General features: G+C 42.8%; 2 protein-coding genes across 10 annotated transcripts in view; both read left to right on the top strand.

The window, feature by feature from the left end:
• The window catches only part of plch2a (phospholipase C, eta 2a), a 76,541-nt gene extending 73,381 nt beyond the window's left edge, over positions 1–3,160 (top strand). For 6 of the 9 annotated variants that reach the window (XM_085912714.1, XM_085912722.1, XM_085912706.1 and 3 more), the window contains one exon: positions 391–3,160. In XM_085912714.1, coding sequence (XP_085768840.1) covers positions 391–1,943 — 1,553 coding nt within the window. In that variant the 3' untranslated portion in view covers positions 1,944–3,160. The remainder of the gene's footprint in view (positions 1–390) is intronic. The other 3 variants (XM_085912752.1, XM_085912741.1, XM_085912732.1) reach the window with 2 other exon arrangements.
• A 2,145-nt stretch (positions 3,161–5,305) lies between these two features.
• On the top strand, positions 5,306–10,725 carry LOC147061682 (putative glutamate receptor). The gene is made up of 10 exons (XM_085912915.1): positions 5,306–5,885; positions 5,965–6,040; positions 7,184–7,215; positions 7,311–7,496; positions 7,746–7,957; positions 8,345–8,442; positions 8,851–9,068; positions 9,155–9,374; positions 9,431–9,681; positions 9,890–10,725. Exons 2-10 carry the CDS (start codon positions 5,977–5,979, stop codon positions 9,986–9,988), a joined length of 1,380 nt encoding a protein of 459 aa, XP_085769041.1. The 5' UTR covers positions 5,306–5,885; positions 5,965–5,976; the 3' UTR covers positions 9,989–10,725.
• The last annotated feature ends 5,607 nt before the right edge of the window (positions 10,726–16,332 follow it).

Here is a 16,332-nt window from a genome sequence, read left to right as displayed (position 1 = left end):
AAAAAATGCATCCCCCTTAATTTGCACATACTCGATACTGTACAGCAAAATCACATCAGCAGATAAAAACAAAAAAGAAAAGTCACGGCAGATGGGAAGAAACCCAGAAAACATAATAAATCAACAACCGAAAGAGATTCCAGGCAAAAGCTTTCCAAGAATTCACAAAAGAAGCATCCCCGATTGGTGATGTCATGTTCTTGCAAAAATATTGAGTCTTACGTGAATCTTTCTGTTCCAGTATTTTTTCCACCGAAACATATAGGGGGGGTCACATCTAGTCTTCCTAACGGAGTGTATCGAGTGTCACATACACGGGCAATGTACTTAATCACTGAAGTCAAATGCAAAAGACATTCAAATAAGTTCAGTATTGTGTTTTCCCTCCAGACTGCTCAACTGCTCCACTTCCATTTCCTGCGCAAAATTCCGCGGATCCTAAGACAACACATTCCATCTGCTCTGCCACCATTCCTGAGGACATCTTTTCTTCCCAGCATTCTTCATCATTGCTTCCGTTATCCTCCACTCCACAGAATGCAGAATCACATTTGACAGTTAATTCAAACGGATTGTCCAACAGTCCGAATCTCGAAAACAACAAACCCAAATCACTTACTCGCGCAGTGTCTCTCCCGGTAACCTCTCCAGAACAAAACATCCAGATGGAGTGCACCCGAGGTCCCCAAAGAGTCTCAAGTACTCAGTCATACTCGGAGCACATCGAAAGCCAGAGAGAACACCTGCAAGCTCTTCCGGGCCAGACAAACAATCAAGTGAAGTCCGAGCCCAGATTAGAAACTTCTGCGGCGGCAGCGCATGTTTCTCAAACAGCCGAGGCCAACGGAGCAGACAGCAATCTGTCATCACACACACTTGTACGAAGAACAAAAAGCGACAGCCATGTTCGAGCGAGGGCCCAGTCAGTAACACCACAAGTATGTACAGATGCAACTCTGAACGATCGTCTTTGGTGCAAGCTCGAGTCGAGTAGCCCTCGCGGCAGCTTGTCCTCGTCCTCCAGCATCTCTTCCAGCGACACCGTTATTGACTCATCACTAACCGACCTGGCCAGGAAGAGTCCCGCCAAATTAAGCGACCCCCACTGCGCCGGCTGCAACTATCCAGCGCTCACCTCCTTCGATAGCCTGCAAGTCAACAGAAGCAAGTCGAACCCAAATCTTCAACAGATTGAGTATGCCACGTCCCCCCTTCTCCATCAACGTCCGGTATCTCCTGTTGACCCGACTAGTAGACTCCCTCAAAGACGGCATACCTGGAACCGGCTCTTCATGGAAGGCCTCAAGCAGTCATCGGCCAGGACTTCATCGGCCAGGACTTCATCGGCCAGGACTTCATCGGCCTCTCCAACCGCATCGGCTGCGTCGCTATCCAAAAGCCTCGGGGATCTCACGTCGGATGATATTACTTGTAACTTTGACAGCAAGTACCGCAGCATCAGTCGGAGTTTCATCGTTAGATCAACCAGGGACCATCCTCGAAAGGGCAGCCCGGGAAAAGCCCGACCCAACAGCGACCTGACCGAGCAACTACGGAAGCTAACTGATGTGGAGCCCCTAAAGGCGAGCGACTTTGAAACAAGAGCCAGCGAACACCAAGACGAATTTGTAGATGAGCCACAATCAATTCGTAGATCATCTTCCAGAAGCCAAAGCAGGGTGCGATACATCGCCAATCGAGCTAAGAAAGCCCAGGAAAGACAAAGGCTCCAAAGCTTCATTCAAAGCCGCACTGATAACATCAACGGATGTTGCCCCATTGAGGAGAGGGGCAACCCTGAAGGGGCATGTTGCATGGCAAGGAGCCCCTGTGCCAGCCCAAATATGGTCTGTCTGCCCACGTCTTTCAGCAGACACTTGCCTGGCTCCCCTGAAAACAGTGAGGTCTTTTTAAACTTGGACTTTCGTGACTGGATTCCCTAAAATTCTCAGAGCGATCGGATCGACTTTTATTTATTTTACTTCAGAGAAGCTAGCTTAGTTCATTAAAATGTCTCAGACAAATGTGGACTCAGATAACATTGTCCTGACATGAGGAAATATATTTCTCTTCTCAAAGCAAAATATTACAGAGCCCGGGAAATCGGCACTAAATGATAGAAATATTGTAGTTAGTGAAAATTGACTTTTTTTTTTTTTTTTTAAATGGCTCTTTATGATCAAATATTCTGTTTTATGTATTTTAGGAGTTCAAACATCTGTTAGCAATATGTAAAATTGAGCTTATTGCTTCTAATCTTTAAACCCAGATATATATACTCAGAATTTTACAAACACACCGATGAAATTTTCATCTGCATTCTTTGTAGCTCATCCATCAAGCAATATCACAAGAGTGATGGCTTTGTTATCAAAATGTGCAGTTTGACGCGAAATGATGAGCTAATGTCTTAGCTGCTGACAAAAATGAACTCTGTTCATAACTATTTGCAATGCAAGGACTAAGATTTCATTTTTACATTTAGTTTGTGTCGTGCTTTATCGTAATGCAAGCAGGCTGCCAATTTTCAGCTGATGATTTTGACCTGTAGCATGTCACACCACTGAGAGAACTCCTCCTTTTTAGGCTCCTTTTAGGTGACTGCATGTGTTATATGCACTGTTTTGTTTAACCCACGGCTAGGCTTTATTTTACTAAGATTTTTTTCTATATCGAGATGTTAAATGTTCCAAACTTTTTGTAGGACACTATTGGTGTTCGCTAAGAGAATCGCATTGTAATTTGTCCTTCTCCATGTAGTCCATGTTACTAAAACAAAGCACGTTTATTTGTTGGCCTGCTGTATGGTTTGTACTGACATGCCAGTTATTTGTGCAAAAAATTTAGGGGCAATATTTAATTTAACAGTATGTAATTAAATTAATAAATTCTAAAAATATTATTTAAGGTTTCATTCTTGTTTTCTCCCTCCTCGAGGGGTTAATTGCAAAGCCAAATGGTTAATTGTTGAATATTTTTGTCTGTTTGAAGAAAAAGAAAAAAAGAGGGAGTCGCTTCATCGAAGAAATTCAGCTGCCATTCTTTATTTTATGGATGTTGAATTATTGTACTGAGCAAACACACTGTAAAAAATTACAATTTGTATTTTTCGGGAGTTAAAACAGTAATTTAAGTTGTGACATATAAAGTATGTATTGGCATTCAGGGGCATTATTTTAGCATAACAAAGCAACTATTGCTGAGCTGTTTCTACGTAAACAAAAATGCTGGAATGCCAACATCATTTCACATTACATTTTATTTTTTACTTCAATTCCCCAATTTCAAAATGTTATTGTTGCCTTGAAATTTTGAGTTCATGCTTTATATATATATATATATATATATATATACAGTAATCCCTCCTACTTCGCGGCTTCAACTATCGCGGCTTCGCTGTATCGCGGGTTTTCAAAAATAAATTAATGATTTTATCGCAGAAATTTCATCATTTCACGAGGTTTCGCGGCCACTTGAGTTTCTTCATTTTCCTTTAATAATGATAGCTTATGTTTAAAAGTCGTTTTCTTGTTTTGAAATGAATAAATTAAAGAGTCAGTACAGTATACTTTATCGTCACATGTGACTTCAGGGCGTTCTCTCCACCGGCGGTGGCCTTCATCTGGACATAGCAATACACTGTTAGTCTCGTCGCTAAGGCATGAATGCGGAGCGCACAGTCCATTGATATGAAAGTCCCCTAGCAGCGAGCTGGTTGATGTCAGCGATAAAAATAGAATATCTTATGGCTAAATTATGGCTCATACTTCAAAAAAATCTAGTTTCTATTTCGCGGAAATTCCCATTTCGCGGGTGGGTCTGGAACGTAACCCCCGCGAAGTAGGAGGGATTACTGTATATATATATATATATATATATATGTATATATATATATATATATATATATATATATATATATATATATATATATGATTTGGCAACTAAAACTCGTGCTATTTTTGACTTTAAAAGGCTTTTCCCCTTGAAAGTTTTGGTGGCATCGTGAACCTCCTGGAGCATTCCATTTCAATGGTTCCATTTAATTTGAGCCTTACATAAAGTGACGTGTTGACGGATTTGACCTGGTATTTGGCGAGTGTGCTTTCTGCTCTAATGAACAACTGTATTTTGGTGTGTTTACCAGCATTCAACTTTAGCAGAAACCCACCAAACCCCCGACCGAACTGGAGATGTTATTTATCTTGTTTTTTTTCTTCCAGGCTGCCCAATGTACATCAAACCTCAACAACAAAACTGTCATGATTACACAATTCCCAAAAGTTAGAAGAGCTCTGTTGGAAATCTTTTGAAAATGCAACCAGACACGGTAGTATGTTTACAAATCAATCTAAAGAGTTCTTTGACAAACTTGGAACCTTCAGTCTTACATGTGGCAACTTAACGCGTTCTCACGACACTGATTCTTCAAAGCCCCCCGTCCATTGTCACTTTTGTGCTTTCCAAAGCTGACGGCCTCCTCTGGCTCGCTGTCACATTCTGCCCCGGCCTCTTCTTCAGCGCTCAGAGACTTTGTGAAGCGCAACACGCTTGTTTTAGCGCCGCAGACTCCATTCCAGCCAGTAAAGAAATACAAAAGACAGCTTCATTAGGATTCTTAGACAATCCCAGGACACTCTTTTAAGGATGTATTTATCTAGACCGCTTGCTGTGACTTTTTCTCTCATTTGAAGCCTCCTCCGCTGTTCAGCGCTCCAGTTCAGGCCGAACAGAACGTTTTGTCTCAAAAAGCCGCCCCCCCCTCCTCCCTGATAAAATAACGACTTCTTTTTTTCAAGCTCCACCAACTTGTTGGACGATGCCAAAACCCACAGCAAAAACAAGATAGCTTTCATGGGACACGAAAAGACAACTTCACAAGCTGAAAACAAAAATCAGGATTACACTCTTGAAACGTCATCTCGTTTTCCCTCTCACTGCAGATTTTTTGTCAGAAGTCATGGAGAATTGTGGCCACTAATTTGAGGATACAACTCTTGTTCAATCTATGTTCAGAAGGGATTGAATGAGAAAATGAATATATTGCTCGTTAAAGTTAACATTTTGGGACACATTTTTTCTGCCAAAATAAAAAGAACAAATCAATTTAGCCAGACACATGAACACACTTTATTTCCACGGGGAACATAAAATGATCCTTTTACATAACACATTTTGTAATTAAAATACTTTTCTTAATACATATTTAACTATGAGACGGATCAGTGGTTGGCAGGAATGGTATCAGGAAAAAAAAAAAGAAATCTTTATTTTGTCAATCTTCCAGACCACCAGTGTCAAACTCAAGGCCCGGGGGCCAGATACGGCCCGCCACATCACTTTATGTGGCCCGCGAAGACAAATTGTGCATCAAATTTGTGTGTCATTATTAGAATTGCAAATTGTCTTCACTTTTAATAATATCTTCTTTTTTTGATATTTGACCAGTTTTTACTCATCTGATTTGAAAACGAGTTTTCAGTTTGTTTTGTAGCTTTTACTGTATATAATATGAGGTGCTCATACATTTATTTGGACTGACATAATAGCCCTCCGCGAAAAAATGAGTTTGACACCCCTGCTCCAGACCGTCAGATTAGAATCTTCAAAAATGTATCAATTTTAAAATAGTGTTTCAAAAAATTGCTTCACACTTCTGCATAATCCTGTTTGTATACAAGACATCGACAGCAATCCTGAGACTTTTTTTCAACCTCTGTCTCAACAAAGCAGTTTGAGGTTTTCCCCCGTTTAGGCCCTCCCTCTATCCCCCGCATTTAAACTCTCCCACAACCTTCTGCTGCGCACAACCACTTGCAACATTTGTTGACAATTTCTTTGAATTTTTGTTGACGTCTTCTTGTTGTTTTTATATCCGCACTTCATAGGTGAGTATAAAATGAATGAGCTCGTTTTTTTTCCAGGCATGTTGACAGTCGTGTTAATGCATGCAATTGTGATTTTCAGGCTTTTAGAAGAATGAAAGGCTACATAGCTGTCATCTTCAGTGTGGCAGCACTGACGAGATATGCATTCGCTGCAGGTAAGACCCGTGCACAAAAAAAATTCTATATGTAATGCAAAAAAAATAATCAAGCAGTCATTCCAAGTCTATTGTTCTTTTAGACAGCAGTTGTGACATTCAATTTTGTTTCCTTGCTCTCGTGATTTCAAAATGTGATCAACATAATGAATAGACTGTTCAAATAACATTTTCGAGTTAAACTAGTATTTGTTCATTTATTGTTCATTTTGGAAGCGGGTGCTAAGAAAGTAATTTCAGTTGGAGGAAATAGAATTTGTTGCCCATCTTAAATTTTCTCTTCACAAGTTTCAGCCTTGAAATTTATTATTATTATTATTTTTTTTTATATACACAAGAGAACTTTGACCTAATTTCAACTGCAAAGGTTACAGTACATTGTAAGTTCATCCGGGAACATTTTATGAGTGCATGTCTCCAGCTCACACTCGCAGACGTTGAGCTCTGGCTGACCTTTTGAAAAAGGTCTCACTCCCGACCAGCTTTATTCAAGGCCATTCTTCCCCTAGCCAGGCCGTAGGGGGTCCTGTCAAAGCATAATCCGATTGGGCAGCATCGCATTTCTCACCAGGGAAGGGGTTTGCGTCGTGCTGCGATCTCCAAAGCACTGTGATGAATCAATTAAGCGACACACCAGGCGATGAAGCGACAGGCTGATCATAGGTCCGACCGCGTGTCATGACCCTCGTGTGCCCCCATCCGCCACGGCTTTTTGTCATTGCATGAAATTATGAAAAACATGGCACCTTCTGCCCTCCGCTGATGTAAGGTCCTGCATACCAGCTGGGAGGACCACTGGTCACAGTTCAGGCTGATGCCATGGCGATTGGGGAGGGGACACCATGTCCTCTTCTTGTTTACATGCTGAAATGAAGGCTTGGAAAAGACTTCTTTTCTTTCCCTCACTTTGATTCCCCGATAGCCAAGTTCCGTGCATTATTGTACACAAGGCCTCGATTGTCCTGCCGAGCTTATTTACTACCGCAGAGAGAAAAGCCAAAGGGACACAAAGCGGCAATAGAATCCATCAGGCTTTCTGAAGCTTGGAGACATCAAACCAAAGTAGATTTGAGCTTGCTTGGTGACTTTGACTTGTTCTTAAGAAAATCTCTGACCCACACTCTCCGCCCACCCACATTGCAGGCACCAAGGAGTTATCCATCACCACCATCAAGGTATTCTTCTTTTCTTCCCACAGTTTTTACTCATTGCCGATTTTCATCTCATTCACACTCCCCATTGAAATCAAATACGTGCTTGTGTTTCTCAGCAAGACCCGTACGCCATGAGCAAAGGCTCTGGAGGAGAGCTGGAGGGCTACTGCATTGACCTGATCTCCGAGCTCAGCCATATGCTCGGCTTTACATACAAATTGCATGTGGTGAAGGACAACCGCTACGGAGCCATGGATTCCAGCGGCAACTGGAATGGAATGATCGGTGAAATCATCAGAGGAGTAAGTCGCAAAATATAGACTTTGCACAAGATATGGGGGAATCTCACCTCATTCATCCAGGAGAGAGTTTGTGACACCAAAACATCTGTTAGCTCACCCAAAAATTTTTCGATGGGTTGAGGTCAAGGCTCTTACCACAATCATCCTACCTTTTGAGGAATATTTATTCCCCATATAGTGAAAGTACCTGTAATAGTAGAGCTGGTTGGGAAAACCAGAATGTTGCTATAACATGCTACCATCCACTAGGAAGCTGACCTGGCTGTGGCACCACTGACCGTCACCTCCGTTAGAGAGCAATATGTGGACATGACAACGCCCTTCATGCAAACAGGCATCAGTTTCATTCTGCAAAAAGACGAGCACCCATTCAGCCTTCTGGCACCCTTCTCCACTGAGACGTGGGTGGGCATCCTCATTGCCTTCATGCTCACTGGGCTTTGCATATTCCTTGTGGGCAGGTATGTGGAAAAAAAAGAGTAGAAGTAATGTGGGTGCGCGTTGGATTCGTCGTCTTTCATTGACAATCTATATAAAAATGTTTGTATATTTATAAACAATTCCGAACAGCAACAGATATACTGAAGAAATGATTGATTCTCATAATTGTTTTTGTAACGTAATTTTTTTCTTTTTTTTTTTTTTTTTTTTTTTTTTTGTAACATAATTATTCATTTTTTTGTGGTGTAACTTCTTTTACTCCGATATGTCTGATTACATTTAGCCAGACATACATTCATTCCATTTTTCTATGGTTAGATCGTTTATTGCATCAATTAATCTACAGCTTTTTTTTTTTTCGAATGACATGAATGTTGCCTTGTGCTTTTGTTTTGTTGTTCTTACAGGATCAGTCCCACTGAATGGGCCGAGCCTGACACAGACGAGCACCAATTCACTTTGCTGCACAGCTACTGGTACATCATAGGAGCGCTCACCCTCCAAGGTATCCCAGCAACCAGTTGAACTTAACCACACAAATGCTGCACTTTGCTACAAGAAGCTCATTTCTCTACATTTACAATAGTGGAAGCTCTAGCGTGAAAGAAACATGGTCTAATTGTGTGACTGCCAGTTTATTCAGAATGTTTTTGTCTTTTCTGCGATTGGCTGGCAACCGGTTCAGGGTGTCCCCCGCCTACTGCCCGATGACGCCCGCGACCCCCGTGGGGACAAAGCGGTTCAGAAGATGGATGGATGGATGGATGGATGGATGGATGGATGGATGGATGGATGGATGGATGGATGGATGGATGGATGGAAATCAAATGGAATGAATCCATAGCAGGGGTCTTGCCGTCATGAAGCCTTTATTAATTTACAAAACCGTTTTGCTTTCCGTCTGTGCTGTTAGGTGCCGGTCCTCATCCTAAAGCTGTGTCTGGAAAACTAGTTAGCGCTATCTGGTGGTTGTTTGCTATACTGCTGCTGGCGTGCTATTTGGCCAACTTTGACTCCGCGCGGCACTCGGACGAAGAGCACGACTCGATCAAGACTTTTGAAGACCTCGCCAACCAGGACAAAATCGACTTTGGCACAGTGGAAAATGGATCCACTATGCGTTTCTTTAAGGTCTTCATTGTTGTGATCATGTGATCTTAAGGTCACCATCCCGAACGAAGCGGCTTCATGGGGATTCTGTTTCTTTACTGGTCAAGGATTCAAAGATCGCCGTGTTTCGGCGCATCTACCAGCAGATGGAGCGTAAGAAGAGCTATGTGCCAAATATGGAGGAAGGCGTTCGTCGCGCTCGGGAGGGAAACTACGCCCTCATCGGTGAAACTGTGTCCTTGGATTTGGATGTGGCTCGTCACTGTGAACTGACCCGTTCAAAGGAAGTCATCTCCATGAGAGCGTATAGCATCGCTGCACGTCAGGGTGAGTCCCAACTAAGGACTCATAGATTCAAAGGCTTCATCATTTCCTTTCTCCAGGCTCGCCATTGATAAAAAACCTCACCGTGGCCATTCGTCAACTGATCGAATCTGGCGAGCTGTCTTATTTGCGGGAAAAGTGGTGGACCAGCAGCTGCATGGATGACGACGAGGCCCGCACCCCAGACACCCTCCGACCTTACGACCTGCGGGGTCTCTTTCTCCTTCTCGGTCTCGGTTTGGGCGTGGGCCTCCTTTTCGCCGTGCTCGAGCTCCTATCCAAGGCTCGTGATCGGGCCTTGGAACAGAAGGTAGGAATGGTGCATTTATTTATTTATTTATTTTTTTCATGTTCAAGAATCTCTGACGTCACATCCAAGCTATTCCGCAACACTTGTTCCTACTGTGAAACACTTTAGGATGTAAAGAAATTAGATTGTCACTGGAAAAACAAAAAAGAAATACTATTCTTGACAAAACAAAAATGTTGAATCACCTTCCACCATTTTCATTCTACAGAAATCATGCTGCTCAGTACTGACCTCTGAGCTTACTCGACGCTTTGGCGGTGAAGGAGAGGTGGCACAGCAAGACGCAACGGACAAAAGTAAAGCCTGATTCAAACAAACTACAGACAGAGACAAACTGATACTATTTTTTTCCCTCCAGTACATAGAAACACGTTTCAATCTGTGTGACATTATAAAACACACCAGTAAGTACTTTGATGCCATCAAGGCAAAAAAGGTTGTACTAACATTTTAATGGGGAAAATGCTAATCATTATGTACTAATTCATGATGTCCCCAATTGTAATGATGCCGAGGGTGTATCTTGCTTCATTCATTCAAATAAATAGTCCACCATTCAAAGTTCTGTGGATGAGTGAAGATGAGAAAAAAACAACAGCATTTTAAAGGTGGGATTTACATCCACGTGGGAAGGAAAAAATGTGATAGAATCGGGCCAAAATCAACCTTCGGGTCAGACAAATGGGATTGGAGGCCCAGTGTTGCAGAGTAAAAGAAATTGAGAGAGGAAGAAGAGTGTTGTTTAAAAACCCCGAGAGGAATTCCCATCCGCAGCCCACAAACGACGCAAATCCCACATTGAAAACTGAACATCAAGTGACCAAAAGCCAAGAGCTGCTCCTGAGAGAAAGTGAGCAAAGAACACGACCCTGGTGGCAGACTGCTGGGAAAATAGATGTGCCGTGAAGCTCTACCTCGCAAGTAAGTGGGAGATGCTCTGTGGGAGTGTCAAGATAACATCGCACTACAGATTACAGGGAGCCAAAGGGCAACCTGAGAAAATACAGTATATAAACCGGCTGCCAGCCAATCGCAGGGCACACAGAGACGAACGACCATCCGCACTCGCACCTAAGGGCAATTTGGAGTGCTCAATCGGCCTACCAAGCATGTTTTTGGGATGTGGGAGGAAACCGGAGTTCCCGGAGAAAACCCACATGGACACGGGGAGAACATGCAAACTCCACACAGGGAGGGCCGGAGGTGGAATCAAATCCGCACCCTCCTAACTGTGAGGCGGACCTGCTACCCAGTGCCCCACCGAGCCGCCCTTTGTATTTATATATTTATGATTAAATTTATTATTTATTGATATAAATGTATTTATATAAAGGCCGGTCCGCAAAAATATTTCTTGCACCTAACCGGTCCGGGGCGCAAAAAAGGTTGGGGACCACTGATCTAGTAAGTGCATGTTGTTTGTCTCTGTCACCACTTGACTGTGCTGTTGGATTTCTACTGACAAGCAAAAAAACTCATTCACTTCAAACCATCTATATTTTGTTTTTGTTTTTTTTCCCTGTCAGAGTCATGGTTGACTCTGTGCAAAGGGCGAGATACACAGTGGCCTTGTTGCCAGCCAGTCGCATGGCATTTATAGACTAATTTATTATTTATTTTACTTATTTTACAGTTTACCCAATACTTTTGGAACAGGCAAACTCCACATAGAAGGGTTGAAATGAAGATTCAAATCCAGGACTGCTTGACAGTCAGGCAGCGTTATCATGGTTTAGTCATTTTCATAGAAGTTCCTTTTTATTTAGTTTCGCCTTTTTTTAAGTCAGTTAGAGTTAACTATGTTTTAGAGCAGGTTTGTTTCCGTTGTATTTTTTCAAAAATACTTTGTTCTTTGTTTTTGGTTTTTATTACTTTTAGAATTAGTTGCTCTAATTAAGGTAGGAGACTGCTGCCCCTGCGACCCGACCCCGGATAAGGGGAAGAAGATGGATGGATGGATGGATGGATGGATGGATGGATGGGATGGATGGGATGGATGGATGGATGGATGGATGGAGATGGATGGATGGATGGACAGATGGATGGACAGATGGATGGACAGATGGATGGACGGATGGATGGATGGACGGACCGACGGATGAATTAGTTTTTTTATTGTTATGACCATTTATCAGGTACAAGATAAAAAAGAGTAATGTGTATATGTTACTAAAATTGCATCGTATTGTTTTTTTTTTTCCCCCCCCAAGATAAGCACAAATACAGTTTTCGGATGCATCATCTTGTCTGTTCATCCAAGGAGCAAGTGTCCTCCTGGCTGTGTGAAACGACCCACATGTGAACCTGCTAATCAGCTTCAGGACTCATTGATTTAGTGCCGGCAGGAGAAGCTGACAGGATGAGGCTGAGAAGGCAGCAATGGAAAAGGATACGTTGCATCCATGAGAAAACGTGTATACGTGAGAGGCAGAATAGAAAAAGACAAGTATTGATTTGATGGCAGACGGCTCCTGACAGCTGTGCTAAGATAGCGCACACTCCCTCTGACACAGTCTGCAGCTCAGCTGACAGGGAAGTGCCTAAAAAGATTAAGCTGTAAATCCCGCAGATTTCCTGCCGCCCCCTCGGTTGCCTTATACCGGTCGGCGCCTTCCCATCCCCCACCAGCCGGTAAACTGTCCCTATTCTCCCAATTATAACCCTCCTTAGTAATGCCTATGACATTAATTTGAATGATTTCAGGTCTTTATGTTGAACGGTATGAAAAGATTTGTTCTCAAAGTCCTTCATGATGAGCATGCCTTTTGGCAATAACTTAACGCGTTCATTTCCTACTTTGTATAACCTGAGATCATCTTATTTTTCTGCATTTGAATGAATGTTGATGACTTTTTTTTGTTCATTTTTTTTTTAACACATTTGAGAGCTACATAGCAGGAGAATGTGTGAAATGGTGACACACTAAAATAGTATGAGGGAAGCTCCTGGTCTTGTTGGTGAGTCCTCTCCTCGCTGCCTCGACTCGCCTGTCAATGAGCTCCGAATTAGGAATTCTAACAGGCATGTCACCACTTTGAACTGAGGGCTTGAAGTGCTTTGAGTCTGCTGCTCCCTTGGATGCAGCAGGCAAAGTCTGCACATTGATCTCTTTGACTTTGACACTCTCCCTCGCTCGCATTCGTTTTCTTGCCGCTGGCCTACTGGTCCGTTCTCAGTCTTCCTCTGCACTCCATTTGTGAAATGTATCAGAAAAGTTCTTGGACTGGTGTTAGAAAATTGAAAAGCACCATTTTCTTTTTCTTTTTTGTCCTTATGAATGTTGGCCAAACTAGCAAGCATGACAACATGGCTGCTCACAATGTCCCGAGCTAGTGTTGTCACCATCAAGACCCTTCTTGGTCTTGAGAAAATTCACGATGACCATATTTAGAAGATTGCTGTCTTGTCTCGGATACTTCAGGGTTGTCACGGTGCAAAAGTTTTGTTCCTGAAGAACTCCATCCTTTCCCGAATGTGAACAGATTGCTGAATTTCCTAACAGTGGTCTTTTCATTTTCTAAAAATCTCGAAAACACAACTCCTCGTTTGAGTGAGTGCATTTTTTTTGTCTTGTCTAAGTTTGGGTTACCCCTTTGGCCTCACCCCTGTGTTACTACACATGTCTTGTGAGACCTATTGCAAACCCACCAACAGCCAGCCAGTGTGGAGAAATGAGGAGGTGCCATTTGTTGTTTGGCCTTTTGAAAAGACTGCAAGAGTGAGAGAGGGATGGCGCTGACACCAAAGGCACCCCATGGCGCTGACCTTGGGACCCCCCTGGACCCCCTGCCTCCTTCATTGAAGTCTGCAGATGTGCCTGCCTGCATGATAATGGCCTTCACAGGAGGAGCACCCCTTACAGTGCCTATCTATAAATCACACAGGGGACACGGAGCTGACTGAGCCTCCTGCGTGAAGCATTTTCAACTCGCCGCATTTATGACCGCGTGCGCGCACGCCGCTCACGGAGATCCGCGTTGCATTATTGATCATTCTCGGGAGAGAGCTGAAAGTGCGAATAGTAGCATTGGCAGGGGGGAAGAGAAGAGCGGGTGGGAATGGCTGCAGACAGATAGCAGAACGCGCGGGTGCATTTGGCTGACCTGCCAAGCATCGACACGAACATCCAGCCAGACACCTTCCACGTCCAACGGTGACAGGTGAGGCCTCTGGAGAACAGCGGGGAAGGAGGTGGAGAAGCAGGAGGAAGGAGCAGGGCTTTGTGAAGGACATTGATGTGACATCTGCTTGGCGGCATGCGGAGCCACAGGAACTGATGGAATTGGAAGGTCGAACGAAGGCAATGCTGGGTTTTGTTTTTAGGCCTGACGTGAGACATTCTTGTATGAGCTGTCCAGTAAATACACACCGGTGACAAATTAAGACCTGCATAAATCAGAAAGGAAGCTACAAAAGAACAGTTGTTAGCCTCTCCGTGGGAAGGTCTCATCTGTTACTTTGTGGAGTTTTGATGTTACTTTTTTGTAGCTTTTCGTTGCAACGTCAATGCCTCCCCAGTCATGACCTCACCGCACGTCACTGCTATGAACCACCAGGATGAATCTACTAAGCTAGAAATATTTTAAAATATTTTGATCATTGATTGTTCTGGAGATTACTTTGTCCATTAATCGATGACCTTTTACCCGGTTATCGATTCATCGACAAGGTAATCGGCAGAACATGTTTTAATTGCCACCATTTAAAAAAAAAAAAAAACAATAACATTATATAAAACCGACATTGTAGGAAACACAAATGGTTTTTTTATGATTCATTTACTTGTTGGGTCAGTAACATGTAAGAAAATAAGCAATCAATCTGCTTTCATGGAGGACTAACATTTCATTGTGAGAAACTGTCATTTGGAGAATTATTACAGTTTTAATTTAAAAAGACTACCTAAAAGATTCATTAATCATCAAAATGACGTGTCAGTTGATCCATTAATCATTGCACCTCTACTATACATCCTAAGCCAAAAGTCTCTTACATGGCGTAGCTTAAGTCAGCTAAAAGACAAATAGTCTGCTTTGACTGTGAACCTCCTAACACATGCATGTATGGATGACTAAAACCTGCAAGAAAAAAGAAAAAACCTTCAGAGATGATATCTCATCAAGTGTGTGTAGAGTACATACATAAATATGATTCTCATCAGCATCTCTTACCAAACTGGATTGGGCAACGTTTAAATTAAGCAAGGGTGTGTGGTTTTCCGCCATGGCTCAAATAGACCTGCAAGGAACCGACTCTGTTGCAAATGGTTGGAATCGGCTTCTGTCAGCAGTAGCACTTTCCCGGCTCGAGACTAAACGAGACAACCCGTCCACCCTCAGACGATGCTTATTGATCTTAACTCTTCTTCCATCCTCCTCCTCCTTCTACAACCTTAAAAGTGCTGGGCTAAAAATGACCCAGGAAGTTGGGTTGTTGCCTATTAAATTCCATTTCGGTGGTCATGACAAGACTCTAATATCTTCTGGATGGAGCTGTAGCTGTTAATGTTTTTTGATTAAGGGTGACATGATGCTGTCATTGTCACTCAGACTGAATAATGAAGTGATACTTTCATAATGGAGTACGAAGCAACATGATTTGACATGGCGTTGCCCATTTTCTTCGGCAGATGGATCATGCATGCTAATAGCGCTTGTGCAACATATGCATGAGATGGGACCCGAACAACCTCCTGGATTCTTGTGAATACCCACATCTGATGTTGTATGTTAATCTGCTCACCTTCAGGGCACTGGGAACAGAAACCAGCGAGGGAGAACCAGAAAAAGCTGTCTTCCCTACACAAAAAGAGGCTTTGAACCAATCTTCTTTCTATCCTGTACTCAAGGGCTGTTAATGAGTGCGTTACTTGATACTAAGCATAGAAAAGGAGAGAATGGAATTACAGTTTTGTGGCAGAGAAAAAGTGAATGGTCTTGATTAGTCATTGAAATTGCTTTGCATAAGACAGGTGGGAGAGAAAGAATAGAGGCAATGTCTTGGAGGTTGTCCAGAACTCATTTTGTGCTGAAGACAGTGGAAGAGTATTGGAAAATGCAAGTACACAACCTGAAGGGCCCTGTAAATGGTAAAAGATATCAAGTTTGGATTGCTAATAGTGGAAATCGGATTATCCCAAAAGTAATATAGGTTTGGGCTTTTGAGTGCCGCTCTTCCTGCGTAGACTTTGTGTGTTCTTCCCTGTTTTACAAAAATGTGCCAGCAAAATAATAGCAACCTGTAGATTGTCAAGACGCAGACCACAGGCTAAATGATGATGTCATCCCGTTGCTTTGAGTGGACAAATAGGATCAGCTGGCGTGGAAGCGGCACGTCTCCGCCAACCCGTTAGCTATGTAGCCAAGTATAGTTGAAAAGATGTCATCCAGACGCCATCGTACATTATGCCGAGCCTTGCCAGCTTGGGATTTGCATATGGAAATGGCGCTAGTATTTGAATTGAATTCACGCTTTACCATTGTTGTGTTATTCTACGCATTGGCGGATCGCTGGATTGGTTAATTTCCCCTTGCCCACACTAACACTGAATCAATGCTTGAAAATGTTTTTACTAAGTACTAAGAAAATGGTTGTCAGCAGCAATTGGCCCCTGTTTTGATTTCCTGTCACCGTGGGAGCGCCTACGCGGTT

This window comes from Syngnathus leptorhynchus, chromosome 1 (assembly GCF_054491065.1).
Source record: "Syngnathus leptorhynchus isolate UIUO chromosome 1, UIUO_Slep, whole genome shotgun sequence".
NCBI classification, from domain to species: Eukaryota; Metazoa; Chordata; class Actinopteri; order Syngnathiformes; family Syngnathidae; genus Syngnathus; species Syngnathus leptorhynchus.
Note: the sequence above shows the minus strand (reverse complement) of the source record. Positions and strands in the feature narration are given on the sequence as shown.

Coding starts and splice junctions, on each gene's coding strand:
- LOC147061682 (XM_085912915.1), top strand. CDS start 5,977: ATGAAAGGCTACATAGCTGTCATCTTCAGTGTGGCAGCACTGACGAGA. Junction 8,443..8,850: donor AGGAGCGCTCACCCTCCAAG/GTATCCCAGCAA, acceptor CTGTGCTGTTAG/GTGCCGGTCCTCATCCTAAA. Junction 9,069..9,154: donor CCACTATGCGTTTCTTTAAG/GTCTTCATTGTT, acceptor TTACTGGTCAAG/GATTCAAAGATCGCCGTGTT.